The 21,280-nt window shown below is 26.8% G+C and overlaps 3 protein-coding genes across 4 annotated transcripts; 1 reads left to right on the top strand and 2 right to left on the bottom strand.

The window, feature by feature from the left end:
* Nucleotides 1-6,727: 6,727 nt before the first annotated feature.
* LOC113553317 (U11/U12 small nuclear ribonucleoprotein 48 kDa protein-like) lies at nt 6,728-10,715 on the bottom strand. Of its 2 annotated transcripts, none has more exons than XM_026956593.1 (7): nt 10,429-10,715; nt 9,905-10,053; nt 9,024-9,189; nt 8,633-8,692; nt 8,009-8,156; nt 7,800-7,935; nt 6,728-7,743 (listed from the first exon to the last, which is right to left on the bottom strand). In XM_026956593.1, exons 2-7 carry the CDS (start codon nt 10,040-10,042, stop codon nt 6,853-6,855), a joined length of 1,539 nt encoding a protein of 512 aa, XP_026812394.1. In that variant the 5' UTR covers nt 10,043-10,053; nt 10,429-10,715; the 3' UTR covers nt 6,728-6,852. The 2 variants fall into 2 exon arrangements, with proteins under 2 accessions (XP_026812394.1, XP_026812393.1); XM_026956592.1 differs by having other exon boundaries at nt 6,730-7,743; nt 9,905-10,068.
* A 1,010-nt stretch (nt 10,716-11,725) lies between these two features.
* Nucleotides 11,726-13,762, top strand: LOC113552447 (replication factor C subunit 2-like). The gene is made up of 7 exons (XM_026955327.1): nt 11,726-12,114; nt 12,195-12,306; nt 12,403-12,611; nt 12,688-12,883; nt 12,961-13,170; nt 13,245-13,358; nt 13,634-13,762. Exons 1-7 carry the CDS (start codon nt 11,975-11,977, stop codon nt 13,739-13,741), a joined length of 1,089 nt encoding a protein of 362 aa, XP_026811128.1. The 5' UTR covers nt 11,726-11,974; the 3' UTR covers nt 13,742-13,762.
* Nucleotides 13,763-17,646: 3,884 nt separating this feature from the next.
* LOC113553807 (protein CNPPD1-like) lies at nt 17,647-20,774 on the bottom strand. The gene is made up of 6 exons (XM_026957345.1): nt 20,476-20,774; nt 20,283-20,400; nt 18,809-19,008; nt 18,597-18,725; nt 18,250-18,396; nt 17,647-18,183 (listed from the first exon to the last, which is right to left on the bottom strand). Exons 1-6 carry the CDS (start codon nt 20,533-20,535, stop codon nt 17,767-17,769), a joined length of 1,071 nt encoding a protein of 356 aa, XP_026813146.1. The 5' UTR covers nt 20,536-20,774; the 3' UTR covers nt 17,647-17,766.
* Nucleotides 20,775-21,280: the final 506 nt, after the last annotated feature.

The following is a 21,280-nucleotide window of genomic DNA, read 5'->3' as shown; positions in this document are numbered from 1 at the left end:
TTATAAATAAGTATATACGTGCAAACTAATAAGACTCATTATTCATTTGTCCGTTTCGCGCGTCGTCGCCAGGAGGAGCATCACCCTACGCTAGTTGAATAAATTATGTATAATATATAAAATATACAGGATGATTCACCAAGCGCCCCCCATTTTTTTCTTTAATAATAGATTTATTCAAATTCCAATTTTTGGAATTTGTAAATAAACTTAACGAAATGCCGTATTTTCAATTGTTTCAATTGTTTATACCATCAAATAAGTGTCTTGTGGCGATACAAACTTCATTTTTTTAAATGAGAGCAATTATTTTTGTCAATAAATTGTTAATTTAACTACTTTTTTTGAAATGTTATGACTAATTTATCAAAATTGTATAAAACTAAGGATAGGTAATAAATAGTCCTTAAAATTGATTTTACAAAAAAAAAATGATTATTATCTATACTTATATTATTGGATAATACAGTATTTACTGTATGCTCGAAAATGATTACAGATCATATTGTCTCCATATCTTCTTAACCCATTATCACGGACCTATTATTCTTAGCACCTATACATAAATGAAAGAACTTAAAAACTACTCATTTGAATTTCATTTTGGATGCATCAATATTTTTAAAAGTCATATCTAAACAATAATTTACTAGAAAAAATTATTTTTCATTGAGGAAATAATCTCTTTACATGGCACTCCTAATCTTTAAGTATTAGAATTTCAAAAATCAGAATCGAATAAATTCATTATTAAAGTAAGAAAGTGGGGGCTGAACATGCTAAGTGAATTACTCTGTATATATATAAACATGTGTGTGGTTAACCATTATGTTACATAGACATCTCCCTTGGGTGTTATTTATTTTTTACTACACAATAATGTCAGCTGTATGTATAATATCAAAAAAACACAATAATTAAGTGCAGTGCACAACGATTAACACGTTTCGCGGTTGACTATCTTTCTTTCGTTTCACTTTTCAATTTATTAAAATGTATTATATTATTTAGTGATCCTATTAAATTACTAACAAACTTCCTAGTCAAATTTATGGTATTTTTTTTTTTTACGTTTTACTACTTTTTATTGAAATGATAATACGCCTACATTGTCAATTTCAATTACTCACGTAATTAGGAGTAGAACATTTTTCTATACAAATTTCAATTTGAATACTTATAAATATATATATTCAATACATTTTTATTATTATTAATAAGCATTTAAAGTTTGACGGATAGTGTAAGTAAATAAGAGCTAAAACGTGGCCAATAGAAAGGTACCATTTAAAATCATGGTTCACATCGGACATTTAACATTTCAATTTTAAGGCGGTCAAAATGTGGCATAAATACTTAAAATCAGTTTAAAATATACAAAAGATTTATTTAAAACCCAAATTTGACTCAGAAAATGAGTGTAGTCAATTACTTGAAGCACTCTGTGTATACATACACGGTACAAGTGGCACGTTGAAAATCGCGCGTAGAATTGTCGTCGCGGTCGTCTCTAATGTATAATATTATACATTACTTTATACACCTATACCAACACAATTGATAAGAACACCCGTATCCTGCGTATATTGGTTTATATTGCACTACAATGTAAAATACATATTATTACGGTAATTCAAGAAAAATCAAAAAAGTGGTGAAATAAATTTTTTGTTTTTTTTTTCATTGAGATTTTTCTCTTTAAACATTAAAAAAAAAAACATACCTATATTTAATGCCGTTGCAGTTTCTGTAACTGGATATCGGTCAAATAAAGACAGTTAATATACCATATATAATTATTATATACTGTATGATATATATAAGACGCGTCCATAAAAAATACGAGTGTGTTTCATATTAAAATAATGTAATAAAAAACTATACGCGGCCATTGGGTTACATTATTCACAGTTGCCAATCCCGAACGTTTCGTGCTTACATTATTCTATTTTATCAAGATGAAATATCATACGATGTATTTAATATATAGCTCTTATTCTCTAAATTGTTTATTAATAGTAAGTTTGTTAATAAATTTTATACTGGTTGACTTATTTGTTGTTATCAAGGCGTAAAAATGAATATTGAATTTTGAATGATATAATACTATACTTTACGATTTACGCAACCATCATAAAATGTATTAAAGTCCAAACGAGCACATTGAATATTACTGTATAGGTCTATTATTGGTATATTATGAAGTCTACAGGCCTGATCTCACCAAATCTTATGATTTATGGGATTGACAAAGTCATCGTTCCCAAATGTGTCCCGTGGACCTTAGGGTTCAGCCAGAGGTATGTGATAATTGAGAAAATTATTTTATATTATTTAAAAAAGGGGGGGTCCCCCGAAACACAAACTATCTCAGGGTCCCGTGGTCGTATAAGTTTTGAAATCACTAGACTAAGTCTTTAGGTATAAACAAATATATATAGGTAATTATTAAATATTTTTAAACACTTTACAGGTAGTTTATATTTTTGAACACGCCAACCGTTGATAAATGTTAATAATAATGATTAAATTATTTAAAACGTAATAGTGGTGCGACAATTGTAAGGAAACAGACAGTCTGAGCATCGATGAGTTTTTGTTTTTAGCGTCATTTTTATTTTCAACTACCTATCTGAAAATTACAAAAAAATGTGAATATGATAAGTACACGCGCGTGTGGAAACGAAATAACCTATCTGCAAACAAAATTATCCAGATGACCTATGTCGTATATATTATTATCAGTCCAACCCAAGTCTGGTCAAGCGAATCAGTAAACTGTTTTTCATTATCATTTTTTAAACTCATTTAACTTTCCCATCACATTATCACAATTAGTAAATGCGATAACGTATTTAGCCTTATAATATTAATATATTTTACTATACATTTAAGTAATCTTTCAAATGGTATACTGTACTTAAATAATACTCTATAAATATTTTCCTTGAAAAAATTAATTTTTTAACGGTCCGCTAACTTCCAAATTATTTTTATAATATATATTCGTATACATATAACATAATGTATAGTGTGGCATAATGCCATTATAATGAACAAAATATTAATTGCTGTTAAATATAAACACTCTAAACCAGGGCTTCTCAAACTGAAGGCCGTGGCTATATGACTGGTGGGCGTTGAAATTGTAATTTTAGTAAATAATTAATGATTATGATTTAACAGTTTCCTGTTACAAGGGACTAAACAGTTTTACATTAATTTAGTAGGACATGGCAAAAATGTTTGAGAAGCACTGCTCTAAGCCACTGAGGACAACTATACCTAACCGTCTATGGTCAAGTTGATACGACTCACCGGTAACAGCGGGTGGCGGCAGCAGTAGCGCAGATTCGGTCAAGTAGTGGCATCCGCGACATTGCGTTGTAGCAAGACGTCTTGCTACGATCGGTGTACATCATCGGCGGCGGGCCATTCAAATTCGACCTAACCTAGCCTAACCCGGGCGAAACGACTTATTGGACACCGAATTTTAGCCCCCAACAAACCGTCGGCAGATTACCCACGGCCGATTGCTACCATATATGTCCAACACTGCACTCCACCGCCTAGGACCTGCGCAGTAACGTGCAGAATATATAGATGACCAGTGGTCACAATATTGTTCGATTCTCACGAACGCCATCGGTTCTCGTTCCCACTTTCTCGTCCATCTATCATGTTAAAGTAGTTTTTAAGTATTTTTGTTATTGTCTTTGGTTAATTTAAACCTGTTGTTTATTATTATGAAGATTGCTTTTCTTATATTATATAATAAGAATGTTATAATATAATATAAAATACCTTTTTTATGTACAAAAAAATACTTTGTTTTTCGTTTAATCGTTTATTCGTATTGCATGTACTTACAATACTTACAAGTCTTATTGTGTGAATTTAAATTGTTTATACCCAACAAAAACACCTGCAAATCTACTGTTCTACTGTATAATAAATATCGAGTAGTATCACGACGGTTCGATGTCGAGAGAAACCACTGTAATAAATCTGTTAAATTCAAGTCGTTTTTTTTTTTTTATTAAACTAGAGTAAAATTCTTCGTAATTTATTATATTATTTGTATTTAATTATAATACAATAGTCAATAATATGTATATTTATACCGTAGTATATCAATTTGTAAAACACAACATTTAATAAAATCTTTCTTTAGATACCGTAAAACAATAAAAACAGATTTATGAAATAAATTAAAAATGTTATTGTTTATATAAGTATTAAAATGCATAATAAAATAAATAAAAGTTTAAGCTCCGCCGAATATTTTTAAATTATGATAAAATAATTAACATATCATTATAAATTATCATTTAAATAACTAATTTCATCCAAATTGGGACTTCAAATGTATTTTTTTTTAAAATTGTACCTATGTAGTATGATGTATTTTTAATATTATAATACAGATAGAAGAATAACTTTTGTGGGATGTTGTACTAAATTTAAAAAAATTTTGATTCAATTAATAATTTTTTAATCGACATTTATAAAAACAAACTATAAAACTTAAACATTTCTTATACATATAAATAGATACCTCGATAGTCGAATAGTCGAAATATTTCGAAAAAATTATCGTAAATAAAAAACAGTAATATAAATATTAAGCAAAAATTTCAAGTGTCTAGGGATATTCATTTTTGAGTTATACCAAAAAAACAAAATCGATTATTGGAATTTCTTAAAAATTCCCGTTTTTCTTTAATTTTTTTTGTTTTTCCCGATTACGAAAGTAAGTACTAAGAAGTTTAACCTCCCCAAAGGACAAATTAGATAAAATGTAGTATCCAAAACTTACACCATTTTTGAAAATCCAAAAATTTTATAAACAATTTAACGTGTATTCATCCACAAAAATAAAGCATCATAATAAAATCAACCTTGGTATAATTGGTATAACTGCAAATAAAACACGTTTGGGTTGCCTAAGTAACACAAGTAAATTATCTTATTGGCACTTAGTTAATTCTCAGTTACCTATACAAAATCCAATTTAGTATAGAATATAATTAAATTTAGTATATTTTAATAGGTATTTCCAATTGTCATCTTACTTCCAAACGCACATTCATTTTTATAACGAATAATGAGATACCGGGAAAATGGACCCACGACGGCAGTATAGCTAAATTGCCTACCTAGAACGCCGTGTTATCATCATTTTAGTATGTAAACAATTTCAATATAATATCCTCTCCAGTCCATTATCTTTTTTCTATGTTTCAGCCCTAGACAACAAATTACCATCGTAGTTAAATTCACTGAAAAGTTCGATAATACAATATGAATTATTTTTTTTTAGTCGCCGTATAAAACAAATTGTATAGTCAAAAATAAATATTTTCTACTGCCAGAGAACATTTTATCTTTCGTCAATGTTGATTTCTATCAATACTAAAAATATTTCTTAATAAAGTTAATATTTCAAAGTATTTAAACATAAAAGACCAATTGTTCAACTGGTTGTCAATAAGATCAAATAAATTAACTGTTACTTATAGAACATTACTATTATCTTTTGTTTTAAAACATGAAACAAATTTTTAATTTATGTTATATCTAGGGCTGTGAATTTAATGCACTAAAAACCCTAACAAAAACGCTTTAAAAATTTCAAATATTATAGAACTAAATGCACAATGGTTTTTAATTAAATTTTTGTATTGATGTTAGTATATTATATACATAAAAATGTATTAAAAAGTTGATTTATATGAATTTTGATTTTGATTTTGAAATTCATTGATTCTTTAATAATGCTATTTGCCTAAAACATTTTTTTTTAAATTTTAAAGGTTTTCAAAGACGTTAATTAATGGAATTTAATTTTAAAAATGTACTAAAAAAGGAAAATATGACAAAAAAAATGACCAAAAAATTAAAAATGTCAAAAAATGCAAAATAAGTTTCATAAATGAATTTGTTGTTACATAATTCAAATTATATACTTACAAAGCTACTTTCACAACCACCCAAAAATGCACTCTCCTACAAATTCACAGCCCAAGTTATCACTATAGATGTACTCACTTAGCATAAATAACATAAAAAAAAAAAGATTATACTGTGTACTTACTTATGTTTTCTTGTAATAAATTAGTTTATTAAAAGAACATATTTTAACACGATACACCTTTAAAATCTACATTAGCAAACCTATGAAATAGAATATTTACAAATATATTTCATAAATTGTAAATAATATAAAAAGTTGCAATTATTTAGATTCATATTGTTTTTCTCTTAAGATTACTTTACATATAATATTAATGGTCCATTGTAATTGCATAGTTATGTAAAATATGCCTTTATCATAGTTAAATTTATCATATACAATATAGAATTTTAGTTCTGGAAAAAAACTAATATCTTTCAGTCACATTATACATTATCAAATATAATATATTGATATCTGAATGCTCCTACGAAGAAAAAAATTAAACTATTGCATAATGAATACAAAAACAATTTTATTAAAATTGTACAACCAGTTTGTGTATTTGAAACAAAGAAAAACCAAGAATAGAAGTCGTATACAACATATATTTGCATTATACTATTACGGCTTTCATTTATAAGAGAATATAATATACTATACTAATACAGTTCAACATTTAAATAATTAATTATTCAGTTAAAAATGTATGAATTTTTAAGTTCAAAAGGTTTTTATAATTCAAAATTGTAAAGTGAAATTGCAATTTTTGAAAAGATACGTTTTTATTAAATATAAATAACAGTTTTTTTTTTTATTGTAATCATTAAATCATAATAAATTATTGACTTAACTTTCAACAAAAAATGCTTAATGTTAGTAAAATATGTAAAAATTTATGACTTATAGATGGGGTGGATAATGTCATTATCATTTGATATTTCGTCATTAATGTTTTCACAAACGTCAATAACATTTTTTTTATTCTTATGAGATCTTCTAGGACTTTTAGAACTATTTTTCTTACTTTTATGCTTTTTTTTCTTTTTATGAGTATTACTTGATTTAAATAGTAGTGTGGACTCTTTTTCACTAACTAAATTATTATAACTAGCAAGGCTCCCAGAACATTTAACGTTTTCAGGTTCTTTTGACTTAGACCTTGTTTTATGCTTTTTAGATCTTTTATGTGTACTTTCTATAGATAACGATCGACTTCTAATCCTTCTAGACTCACTTTCTTTAGATTTCGATCGAGTTTTATGTTTTCTAGATCTTTTATGTTTATTTTCTATATAAATACTTTCTTTGGATTTAGAACGGATTTTAGGTCTCTTATACTTGGTTTCTTTACATAATGAGCGAGACCTAGATCTCCAAGATCTTTTTAATTTTAATTCACCAATTGATGGGTTTTCTCTTGATTTGGATCTACTTTTTCTTGATTTCGATTTAGATCTACTTTTTCTAGATCTTGATTTAGATCTACTTTTTCTTGATCTTTTAAAACCAGTTTTATCTTTACAATGAATTTTAGATGTAGAAACATCTTGATATGAACTCTCACTCTTCTTTTGACAATACTTTAATAATTTAGATTCCTCTGTCTTAATATCAAGCCAACGAATGTATGGATTACCACTATAATTTCTATTACCTTCATATTTGTACATAAAACGGGCATTTGGTTTAGTCTCTGTAACAGTATTTGAAGTTTGAATGCCCACTAATTTATCTTCTGAATGAGAAAAACTATTTGTTAATCCTTCAACTACTTCTCTTAAAACCTAAATAATCAAAATAATTAGTTATAATACTAATAACTTGGAAGCATTTAACTAACTTCTACATAAGATTTTCTATCTGTATGAACTCGTTTTCCTCGATAAGCAGCTCTTCTACGTTTTAAGTCTCTTTGCTCTTGCAAAAGCTCAAGTTCGGTTTTAGGTTTATCATCGCTTTTATTGAAAACATCCACACTAAAGTCAATATAAATAATAACTTATTTAAAAAATGTTCGAAAATAATTAATATATTTTATTCAAAAATTACCCTGTAAAATCATTTTTGACATCCTTGTAATTAGGCGGTCTGGTGTGTTTTACAGCACTATCATATAATGCCCTTCTCTCATCAGGAGTAAAATCACAAGCATAGCGTTCAATACTTTGGGAAACTTCTCTAGGCTTAAGGTTTATATCTAAAATAAAAATACAACACTTTTTTAAATAATTTTGTAGTAGAAATATAGATAATATTTACAGCAAAAACAAAACATGAATGAAAAATAGCTAATAAATAAAGATTCCTTAGAAGAGGTTTATTTACCTCAATTATAAAAGAAAGTATAATAATTTTCTCCAAGCAAGATATAAATCCAATTTTATTTTGTCAAATTTTAATAAAAGAACAAATGTTTGAAAAACTGTTGAAATTAGTAGGTACAATTATTCATAATTGGAGTAATAACAAAACACTATAATAATTATTATTATCAAATAGAATAGTTAAAAAGGATATAAATGTTTTTTTTTGTAATGTATAATGAAATATTGTAAAATATCTTGTACCAAACATTCTTTAATCATATCTGAAAAAGATTCATTAGCTGTTATAAAAATTATATTATTGATGTACTCAATAAATAATATTAATTAAACTTCTATTTTTACTAACTTAAAGTTGAATTTGATTCATTGTAGGCAGTTTCCAAAATACGCATTTGAGTAATTTCATCTGTAACAGGTTATGAAAAGAAATTTTTTTATTAAGTATAACAAAAATAAAAAACAAAAATAATTAAATAAATTATAAAATAATCAATCTTTTGAATCATAAAGATAATATTATTGAATTCATCAGTACATCAATGGCTATGCAACCATGCCAAAAAAAGAAGTATTTTTTTATATTTCAAGTATTTAAGCGGTAAAAAATACAAAAATTTAAAAATGTATCATAAAAAGTACAATATTAATTCTTAAGTCGTAAATTAATAATGGTATTAATTAATGTAATCATTAAGTATTAAAATATATGTATATACATTATACATCAATAAATATACCAATTGTCACAGTCCGGTCCGAAGGTGTTGATAAATTATAAGAAGGATAAAATGAATGAGATGAATCATATCCATTTTTTTTCAATAAACACTTTTGACAATGACTTTCGAGTTTAGATGGCAACATTCTGTGTTCACTATTTAATGGACACTTCACAAAATTATCCTAAAAGTAAATTCAACAATTATAAATAAAGCAAGTGCATAAAAATGTATGACAGAGTAAAATGAATTATTCTGAATGTAAAATTTACTATTTTGTACATTTTTAAAACAAAGAAAACACATGTAGATATAATAATTATGATTAGAAGAGTACCTGGTGTGCCTGACATTTTATAATTGAGGTTATAAAATTGAAATTATTGAGCAAGGGTTCCTTATTAAAACTGCTGTTGGGTACTTAAATAAAATGTAATATTTTATAAAATATGAGCAAGATTTTAAAATATTTTAAATTTGCATGAAAAAACTTATTATGATAAACAGCTAGATGTAATAGAAAAGTACAAATCATAAATATAAATAAAAGGCTCAAAATCACTGTAGATATCCCTATGGATATAATAAAATAAAACAATAATTTTATTATTATTTATGTTTTGGGATCTAAAAGTATTTTTCCTATCTCTAAATTAGAGGGAAAGTTTAGGAAACACTTATCTAAAATAATCTTTTACTAATATAAACTTTTGATCTTTGAGTACCAACACAAATGTTAATTACTCACTAAGTATAAAAAAAAACAACTTCAAAATAGGCCATACGATTGTTGGAACTTTATAATTTACTTTTCAAACAAATTCCACACAATATTATAATCAGCAATAACTATTCATTACAGTTAGAGATCAGTGATAAGTGAAAAATTAAATATTTACTTTGATTGGTGTCTCATCCAATGTCCATCCAACTTTTTCGACTAAACACTTAAGTGTGTTTTTTGTATTATCAATATAGTTTTCAAATTGTTTCAACATGTCTTTTCTGCTAAGTAATTCTTCTGTTGATAAATTCATTTTCACTTGCCCTAACAATTTAACACCTAATTATAATCAAACAATATTTGCATTATAAGTATAAGATAATTATATTATAAAGGTGTATTTCTGGTACTTCTATAAGTTAAGTAACCGATTGTTATATTTATCACAATTTACAAGTAGGTGCCCGAACAGAATACTTAAGATTTTATTTTTTTAATTTATAAAAGACAATCACATAATTTCTTAACAAATTAATAATATTAGTATAACTTAAGTATTTAATTTGTCAAATACATAAATTCGTCAGTTTGTCACCCAGCACAAAATTGTATTATTATTTATTGTTGTAACTTGTAACATTACTGTACACTACATTATTGTAACTACTAATCAAAGTATAAAGGTAAATTAATACTAACCTTGGTTTAAGATAGAGTATAGACTAACTTCGTGATCGTAATCGTGACACTAACTTATCACTTCACTACTAAATAAAACATAAAAATCACCAACTAAATAATTATAATCACAGAAAAATGCATTAGACATGATTGAGATTTGAGAGCTAGAACCATAAAATAGATCAAATATATTAGCTAGAACACGCCAACACGGTAGACGATAGTATTCTTAGACCATAAACTTTTGAGTATTGATGGAACCATAGCCTATGTAAACAATTTGAAACACTTCATATTATGTAAGCGAGTCTCTCATGGAAATACGTTATCTACGCATGCGTGAATATACTCGTTGCAAATTTATTTGAGTTATCACTCATGAATTCCCCAGGGAGAATGCAGTTATTAGAATAAATATGCGACAAGTATACACACACACGTAGACCTGATAAGGTCTATGCACACACATAATATGACGTCTCAGCGAAGAATCTAGGGAAATAAACCCCGTGCCAAACTACCAACTAAATACATAATGAATTAATGAATAATGATCATAATACTTTTTTATTGTAGTAAATAGTAATATAGACAATACAGTGTACATTTGCATATACTTTTAATAAAATAATATACCTATCAATGTTTTTTATTAACTATTGAATTATTTTTTTTTTTTATTACCTATATTACATTATTATGTACCTGCCTAAGCCTAATTTATTATACTAGTGGTACTACATTTATTTTATTCATAAAGTAACTATATAAAAAAAAATAGGATATAATGAACTGCCATCTATACAATTTTTTATTTAAGTGAAGCATGAAGCACTGAACTATGTATTTTGGTCATTTGATAGGTTCAGATTTTTCATCATAGGTCCGACTAACACCAAGAAACAATAACTGATAAATTCTTTATGGACACCATTGGAGTATCACCGCCATCTAATGATTATTACTTAGATCTTAGGCTATGTCCAATGTATCATCAAACCATTAAAACAATTTTATATATTTATTTTCATAATCAAATTCTTATTTCAATATTTTAAAGTTACATACTTTACATCCGCATAACAAAATGTTACAATGTAACAAATGAAAGGTATATTTTATAGACGTGTATGGTTTATTATGTATATAAACGTGTTTATTATGTTTTCTTTCAAAAAGTGTGCGCCACATTTTTGAATTTTTTGCTTAGTCGAGATTATATAATCTAAATTATTTTTTTAAACAAAAAAATATTGTTGATATTGTTATCTTTCCCGCCTTTTTAAACAAATTATGTCAAAAACCCAAAATATTACATATATATATAAGCCGGCCCACAACAACAGTCCATAATAATATGCTGATTACCGAAACGCTGCATAAGATGTTATACTTCAGAAATAATTTTTTCAAGTTTGAATAATTTAACTCATACCATGAATTAGTTTTTATGTAAAAATTTGTATTAAACTGTAATTTGTTTGTAAAATACACGTCGTATAATATTAAATTGTAGTTCTCAGAGTCGTTTGTATATATTTGTTGTTTAAACCGTAATTTTGAAATGGAAGTCGATAACCCAGAAGAAAGTACCTTAACCACGGCCGTAGTAGATCCTATGGAAGGATCTTCGACCAGCATAACTGACGGATTAACCACCGTGACTCCTCAAACAACTATTAAAAGTGACTTAAATATGCCATGGTAAGTACATAATACTTACCGACAAACCTAGTATCTATCTGTGCTTGACATAATTTTTATTATTTATATATTATATCTAGGATTGAAAAATATCGTCCAAAATCATTTACTGATATTGTGGGAAATGAAGAAACAGTCTTGAGACTGGAAAAGTTTTCTTTGTGTGGAAATGTACCAAACATAATTATTGCTGTAAGTTTTTAGAACACTTAATATATTTTATTTTCTTATTTTAATGTGTTCCAACTGTAGTGGCAAATCGTATTAATTTTGAAATATGTTTTGTAGGGTCCTCCTGGTGTTGGTAAAACAACAACTATATTGGCTCTGGCTAGAATACTTCTAGGTAGTGCATTTAAAGAAGCTGTATTAGAATTAAACGCGTCCAGTGACCGTGGTATTGAAACAGTACGAAATAAAATCAAAATGTTTGCCCAGCAAAAAGTTACATTGCCTCCTGGTAGACATAAAATAATTATTTTGGACGAGGCCGATAGGTAACTAAATACTTGGTGAAATTATTGTTTATCTATTAAGTACCTTCATTAATATCATAATATTATCCATTTTTAGTATGACTGATGGAGCTCAACAAGCACTTAGGCGTACTATGGAATTATGGAGTAATACAACAAGATTTGCACTAGCTTGTAACAATAGTGACAAAATTATTGAAGCAATTCAATCACGTTGTGCCATGTTGCGATATGGAAAGCTTTCTGATCAAGAAGTTATGGCACAGATTCTTAAAGTCTGCAAACACGAAGAGGTAATGTATTAGGCATTAAGCTTAATATTATTATTTTAATCATAAGTTGGTATATTTATATAGATATCTGCTTACAGGTATCATTCAGTGCTGACGGTTTAGAAGCTGTTGTATTTACTGCTCAAGGTGACATGCGACAAGCGTTGAACAATTTACAATCCACTTGGAATGGTTTTAGACACGTCAATAGTGCAAATGTATTCAAAGTTTGTGATGAGCCACATCCCCTACTTGTTAAAGAAATGTTATTGGAATGTGCTGATCAAAATATCTCTAAGGCGTACAAAGTAAGAAAAACATTATTTAATTGTTACAAAACAAAGATTCTTAATTAATTAGATATTATTTATTTTTTTTACAGATAATGGCCCATTTATCGAAACTAGGTTATGCCCCTGAAGACATTATTACAAACATATTTAGAGTTTCTAAACATTTGGAAATTAAGGAATCTCTGAAATTAAAATTTATACAGGTAAGAAGGTTTATTATACATTGGTCACGTTTTAACTTGTAATAGATAAAACCATTTAGTAATTATTTATATCATTTATTGCGATTGAGTAGTTTAAACACAACACTGACACTAAAGTTTGTGTTATTCTTCAATTGCTCTATTTAAAATAGTAAATTATCCTTACAATTATGTACAAGAATTTAAATTAATTTAAATGCTATTTAAGTACTGGTTATGTATTATGTTGATAAATTTATTTTTGTCTTCTAATAATTATAAAATATATATTTCAGGAGATTGGAATGGTTCACATAAGGATTGTTGAAGGAATGAACTCACTACTTCAATTATCAGGATTATTAGCTAAGTTGTGCACAGTAGCTGCCATAACAGAAAATTAATAAATTTAAGATTTGTGATGACATGAGTTTTATTATTTTCCTCATATTAATTTTCTAGATTATTCTTTCAGTATAACATTATAATAGACAATGTAATTAAAAATTATTTATTGAATCATTCATAATATTTGAAAGTATGATTTATAAAAATACATTGTGTTTCAAAAACTACTATATATTATGTTGTGTGATATTTTTTTAATTATTATTTCAGTATCAATGTAAATATTAAATTGTTTTTTTAAATTAAATCATTATTTATATACATGAAATGCTAATTTTTAGCATAATAGTATTAAAAGTTTGAAAAGTTGAAAGATATGATGTAAGCACATATCACAATTCAACAGAAGATAACTTTTATAAACACACAATTAACTCTCACAATGTATTAGAATTCAATTCCTTAAAACTCAAAAATGCTAACACATCTTGATATATATATTTTTTCTAAATGCTTTTTAGAGAACAAAAAAAGGTTTATAACTTTATAAGAGATACAATTAGTCTGGAATGCAGCTCATACTACTAACTAAAAATTAGAAAGTTTACAGCAAATTTAAAACTAATTAAATCAGTTGGAATAGTGATCTCAAATATTAATTTATAATTTCTAACAACGTAATTTAATTTTTATGTTACCTAATAATTGATAAACAATAAAACAACTTATTGCATATCACTAAAATTATCTGTAGTTGTCCAAATATATATAATTATGTATATCTGTATTGTCAGAACAGATATATATTTATAATTTTTGAGACTGAACACATACTAAGAACCTTTATTTTTGAGATTTTGAACGGAAACCCAACACAAGGTTCTCCAAATAACTGTAAAAAAAAAACTCCAACGTCAATATAGGAAAAAATTTTTGAGCATATAAAATTTATTTTTTTACAAAATGAGTAAAATAACAATATATTACAATTTAAATATAGGTAATAATATAATATATCTTACTAATTATCCTAGATTGACAAATCATCTCCGTTCAGAATCGTTTTCGTATACAATGATACTGTTGTTGCATTCAAATTTAACACACCCATTATAGACTATATTGACCTACTCCCCATATCTATACTATACAGCAGAGCAACCCACTTATTACCCACCCTTTTTAAATGTATAAATTCAATTTATCTACTAAGGCTAGTAAATTATCTCTAATCTCTATGGTATATTGGTAGGTATCCATGTATAAAAAAAAACAATTGTCTTTTATTATTGTTTATTTAACAGTTCATTTCAAGTTATTCAGTTCCCTTACAGCACAGGGAGTACTTTGAGATAGCATTACGATTGCCGATAGGAGTTCCGGGAGTTTCCTTATGAGCTCTTAATGTCCACGTATTATAATACCCAATTACAATAAATCAGAAATCCCAGTAGTAATCAACCAAGACTCCTTAAAGATGTCACCAGAAACTTCTTATAGGAATCACTTAAAACTCCAAATAGGCATCCCAAAAAACTTTATTAGAATCACTAAAAATTTCAAATAGGCATCCCCAGAAACTTCTTATAAGAATCACCAAAGACTCCAAGTAGAAACAATCAAAGATTCCTAATTGGAATCAAGGACAAGAATATTTAAAATAATTTATTGCTTCCTTTTCTTTCTTGACTTACCTTTCATATTCTCCTCTCTTACGTCTTTAGTGCCTAAGTAACGAGGACATAAAATTTTAATCTCCTTTATACAAGCTGTATAATAATTACCAATACAGATTTTCTATAATGCACTATTATAATTTATAGTACTATTGCATTTTAAATCTATGCTTAAAAATTCAATTATTATTAAAAAAATAAAAAACTAGGACTCATTTCATAATTTTGATAAATACTTCTATTTTAAACTAATTAGTTTTCACCATACAAGCATTTTTAGATTCAGAGTGACATACCAAACATCATGTATTTTTTATGCATCATTATTGGAATTGTATTTGACGTTGTTTTCTCGTACTTGATAATTGAAAGAATATGTCTACAAATCAAATCGCATTATATTTCGTAAAAATACTTTAGAACGATTAGGTATGATACCAAACCAAGACATTTAGCCACCGGACCGTTAGATTTTAAAGTATCTGTCAGTGAACACTGTGACGAGGACGGCTGGCTGGACTAACCTGACGTGTGGACAGAGGTAAGGACACCGATGGAGAAGAGGAGGACGAAGGTGCAGCTAGCGGGGAACTTCCTAAATGGTAAGAAACAGACTAGAGTGCTTGTAAGCCAACAAAATCGGCTAGCAAAGCCGCCAGCACACCGGCCTTAAAGAGGAACTAACTTGCATTGTGATGCATATTATATAAACTATAAGTTACAAGTTAAACTATTTTGTTTAGTTTATAACTAATAATTTTATCGGGAAATTAAAAATAACAGAGCACCAAGGTGAGCGATAGAATTGAGTTGGAAAAATACAAATAGTTGTTCAATATATGATGTTGGGAAATAGTTTGCAGTCAAAGAGCATACAATATATTTACAAAACAAATTATATTTTTAATATGATCTTATTTATATTAATGAATTTAAATATTTGAGACATTAAATTAAAATGAGTATTTCGAATTTAAATCAAAAGCTGTCATCAAATTGTGAATTTGAAAAAAATGGTTGCAAACATGAAACAGAGTTTGGATTATTTAAAATTAGCTACATTAATAAGCACATCATAATGTAGCTTCAATGATTTAACATATAAAGCAAAAATATTAACCATTTATGACACTTCTAAACTTTTCTTTATTATATAAATCAATTATTTAGGATTTGGGATCTGTTCGATAATGGTGGTGAATCAACTCGAAAGACTTTCAAAATTGGTTCTGAAAAAGATTTTCATGTTCATGGAGATAAAGACGTCAAATCTATATATATATACTACGGACATAGTTTTAGAGACAGTATTAATATGTACTAAATGTATAATATAAGATTTGTGACATAAAAAGATCCCAAATTGGTATTAAGTAATGATTTAATTTGTGATCAAAAATAATTATATTGAAGTGCTTTGATAGATTTTTTTCTTACAAATAGAGAATTTATATTATCAATTTTAATATATTCACTATGAACTAATTAAATTTATACTGAAACCACACTTAATTTTATTTAACTATATAATAATAACCTTGTGATTAATATAATAAATTTATTATCTTTGTACTGTTAAAAATTATATACACTCGTTTAATGTGAAAGTTGAACTTAATGATATTCCATTTTATTTAATCACTGTATTGATAGTAACATCAATGTTAACTTGATGTGTAGTTTAACAATATTGAAATATTAAAAACGATACATTTCAGCATTTTATATTACCTATTTTTAGGAACTTTGGGATTAAATACAAAAACCAAATTTGATTATTACAATAAAATTATAGGTTTTTTATTGTTTGTGTCTCATATAATATATTAATAAACTATAAATCAATTTTTTGTGTTAATATTAACAATTACAATCTTTTTCAATTTAAACAATCCAGATATAAAAATTATTATCAATATTATCATATATGAAGGTATGAAGGTCATTTGTAACCTAAATCACAAATGTATTAAATTTAATATATTATTCAGCCTTTTACATTTTTATAAATTCAATTCTCATTAACTTATTCTTTGTAGTAAGTATTTAATAATTAGAATATCAAACTAAAAATAAAGTTAACTTCAAATTATATGATATGATTAACTTATTACTAATATAGTCATATGTTAATAAATTATATTTTATAAATACGTTTGATTTTTATAATTTATACTTCTGTTCATTAAAAATAAATCCAAATTAATTTTAGAAATACACAATTGTTGTAATACTTTTATAAAAGCTATTATAATAACAAATTAATTAAGAAATATTATAATATAAATTAATGTTAAGAAGATGTATGTATTTGAATTTCTGATGATCTGATGAACAACACAAAATATTAGTTAAAATATACATGAGTAAATTGAAAACCCATAAAGGTAAATAAGACTTCAACTTCAATATGTATAATTTATAGTTGTTAAATAATTAAAAAATATAATACTTTTAAAATCTGAAATATTTCGAAATTGGTATTTGTTTGGTTTACTAAGGGTAGTTTGAAATGATAATTGACGATCATTGTTAGATACGCATATGTTCATCAGTAACAAATGGTCTAACAGCTGTAGTAATTTAGATGAAGGCCATTCTTTAGAAATATTTTTAACATTTTCTGATTTTACTATGTTATTTGTTTGTGTAGAGGGAATTGTTGGGTAATTTGGATCAGACTCAATTTGTTTATACAATTCTTGAACCAACTTTTGATTTCCAGCGTTAAGTTGCATAGTAGTTGCTGTAACCACAGTGATAACAGTTGACATGGCGATCATATGTTTCATTTTTTGGCGTACAATTTTCCTTCGGTACAACTAATAAGCAATAACATAACAAATAAATAAAAGCATTTGAATTAAATTAAAAATATCTTAACTAACTTTTCTTATTTTTTGTACAACTGATGAGATTAATAGGAACATTTTCAATAGTACACAGTTGGATTTCTTGATATCACCATATAGTTGATTAACTATTTCTTTATGTCTATTTGTAAATTCTTCATCACTTATAAAAAATTCCCAATTCTACAAAAATATTTTTTGCTTATAATATTGAGCTTTATGACTTAAATTGTAATTGCTAATTAAATAATATTTTTTATATAAGTATAAAATAACATTAAAATAAATATTTGATATATTACTAAAATATTCACTTATAATTAAAAAGAATAATACTGGTAAAATTATCATCAATTTGGAATTTTTTATAATTTAAGTCTTACCATAGCTGATAAATAATCTTTTTCCATTTGATTGATAGTTTTTAGACTAATACCATAAGCGATAGCCCATTCACTATTTATTGCAGAATCTAGTTCACCATCATCATGAAGATATTTACTCGCAACTAACTATAAATAACATTTAATTTATGCAGTTTAATTAATAACTTTATATTCAACAATAATTATTTAATGATTATTATTTTATTTACCAAAGATATCAGAAATAATTCAGATGAGTTAATAGATTTCAAATAGTTAGGATTTGATACTTTAAGTCGTTCAAAATACATTATAGCCAATACAAATGAACATGTATACACATATGGTGATTCATCTTCACCATCAGTGTAATAATCAAAATCTTCAAATTTTGATATCAATTTCCCTGTTTTAAGTTCCTGAGCTAATTCTGTAAATAAACAAGGTAAAATTAAAATGTGTAATTTACTACATTGTTCTTTGATATAGAAATAAATAGAATCTCTTACAAGGATAGGCAGGGCCGGATTTAGGAATGTGGGGGCCCTGGACCCATCCTTAGAAGTAGATATTTTTTTCGATTACATAATAATATATTTAATAACCAAAATTCCAAATAACTAGAATTTTGGTTAGGAAAAAACAATGATTTGTTGTAATGAAACAATAAAGATAATAAATAAGCAAATTGCATTTATTAGATTATAATATGTACTATCAATCATCATAATAATAATCGGTACGTATTGTTGTATTTATCTACAACAGCGGCTAGGCGGCTTGCTACACAAGTTGTATGTGTATATTTATAACTTGTTTTTTTTTTATCAATATTTAAAACCATACCAAATTACGAATATTATTCAATCGGGATTATCCTATGCTATACATGTCCATAATAATCGATTTTAAATTTATATTTGTAAACTCGCAACTTATTTTTATGAATTTATAATATACAAGTATATTAATAATAAGATTTATTTATATATTTATGACAGTATCAACGATTAAACATTTTTATTGAAGTTGTGGTTTTATCTATTTTTAAAATATTATATTATCGCGTTTTATATTTAAAAAAATTCCACTGAGAAGAGGCCCTCATTTTGTGGGGCCCGGGGCCCCCTGGGCCCTCTCCTAAATCCGGCTCCTATCCTGGATAGGTAAGAAACATAAATGCTTTGGTTGAATACATCCAATCTTATTCAATGCATTGGTATATTAATTAATGTTCAGACAATTAAAAAGAAATTATGAATTTATTATACTTTAATTTATAATTTTGTTACTGTATATTTTATTTTACTATTAGTTAATATCATAAATTTATTTAAAAAAATAAAATACATACATAATCAGAATTCAGAATATATTTATGTAAGATTTCAATTATTACATATTATGTTGTAAAATTAGGTACACTAACATGTCAACACGAAAGTACAAAACTTAACACAAAATATGAGTAGATAGCCAACATATATAAACAGGACCAGCGTTAAGGGGTGCAAAGCGAGGCATTTGTCTAAGGCCTCGCACTTTTAAGTATACCTATGTCATATAGGCTATAGGTGACTATGGTTATTGGTTAAATAAGTTTTGACCGGGGTCTCGCAAAATATAGCGGCCGTCCCTGCATGTAGGGCATACATTAACTCAATGGTTGAATTATCCAATATGATCAAATAAGTTATCTCATACCAGATAATGGCAGTCGTCCTAAAGTGGAGTTAAGCGGGAGTCTGTTGAAACTGTCACCACAAAGTGCTGAAGTAAACTTTGACAGAAACAAATCATGGTCCTGTTCGTTGTCCAATTTCTGAAATGTTAAAGAAAATATATGACGTAAGACACTGTTGCAATAATATAATTTATCGGAGTGATGAGCACTTGCCTTAGCGTTTGGAAGTTTCATTCTATTACGAGTTTTCAAACAGTACTTCGATGATGTCATGGTCTCGTTATATGTTCCGAAAACCGCTTGATGATAAATAATAAAACACCACTATATTATAATTGACTATTGAATTTAACTATAATTGCATACTTCGACGTTGACGAACAAAGTAGGTCGTGTTGAACGAAGATTAGGATCAACGATAGAGAAAAAAACCCCGAAATAATATAATTATCATAAAACTGTATGCCTAAACGTAAACAATTTGTTGCTGAGATATTCTTTTTCGAGCCCACCAAAAAGTTTTTTTTTTATCACTAATATAATAGTAGAATGATAATCACGTAGGACGTAGCCATACACAATAATTGTGTGCACAAGTCATACATTATGTTATTCATAATTCGTAGCGGCATCTAGTTGACTATATAAACAACGTTAAAATCAAAAACGTTGACCCTCATAATATAAATATATTTTTTCACAAATATAATATGCAAAATATATTATTGATAAATTTATCAATTATACTATAAGTTTTTATTGTAAATAACATTGTCAGATTGTTAGTATCTTAGATCATATACACATATATGATCTAAGGTTAGTATATTAGTATACAACCATAGGTGTGCGCACAGGGGCAGCAAGGTATGCTCTTGCTGCCCCTGGACGGTTTGAATATATATGTAAGTGCCGAACTGGTCCAAGCTGTCCGCCACACAGACAACGCTCAATGCAAAATAAGTTGGTTATCCAAAAAATGTATTGCTACCAAACTAATCTTTTTGGTGTTACAACT

The sequence above is a fragment of the Rhopalosiphum maidis genome, chromosome 2, assembly GCF_003676215.2.
Source record: "Rhopalosiphum maidis isolate BTI-1 chromosome 2, ASM367621v3, whole genome shotgun sequence".
Lineage (NCBI taxonomy): Eukaryota > Metazoa > Arthropoda > Insecta > Hemiptera > Aphididae > Rhopalosiphum > Rhopalosiphum maidis.
Note: the sequence above shows the minus strand (reverse complement) of the source record. Positions and strands in the feature narration are given on the sequence as shown.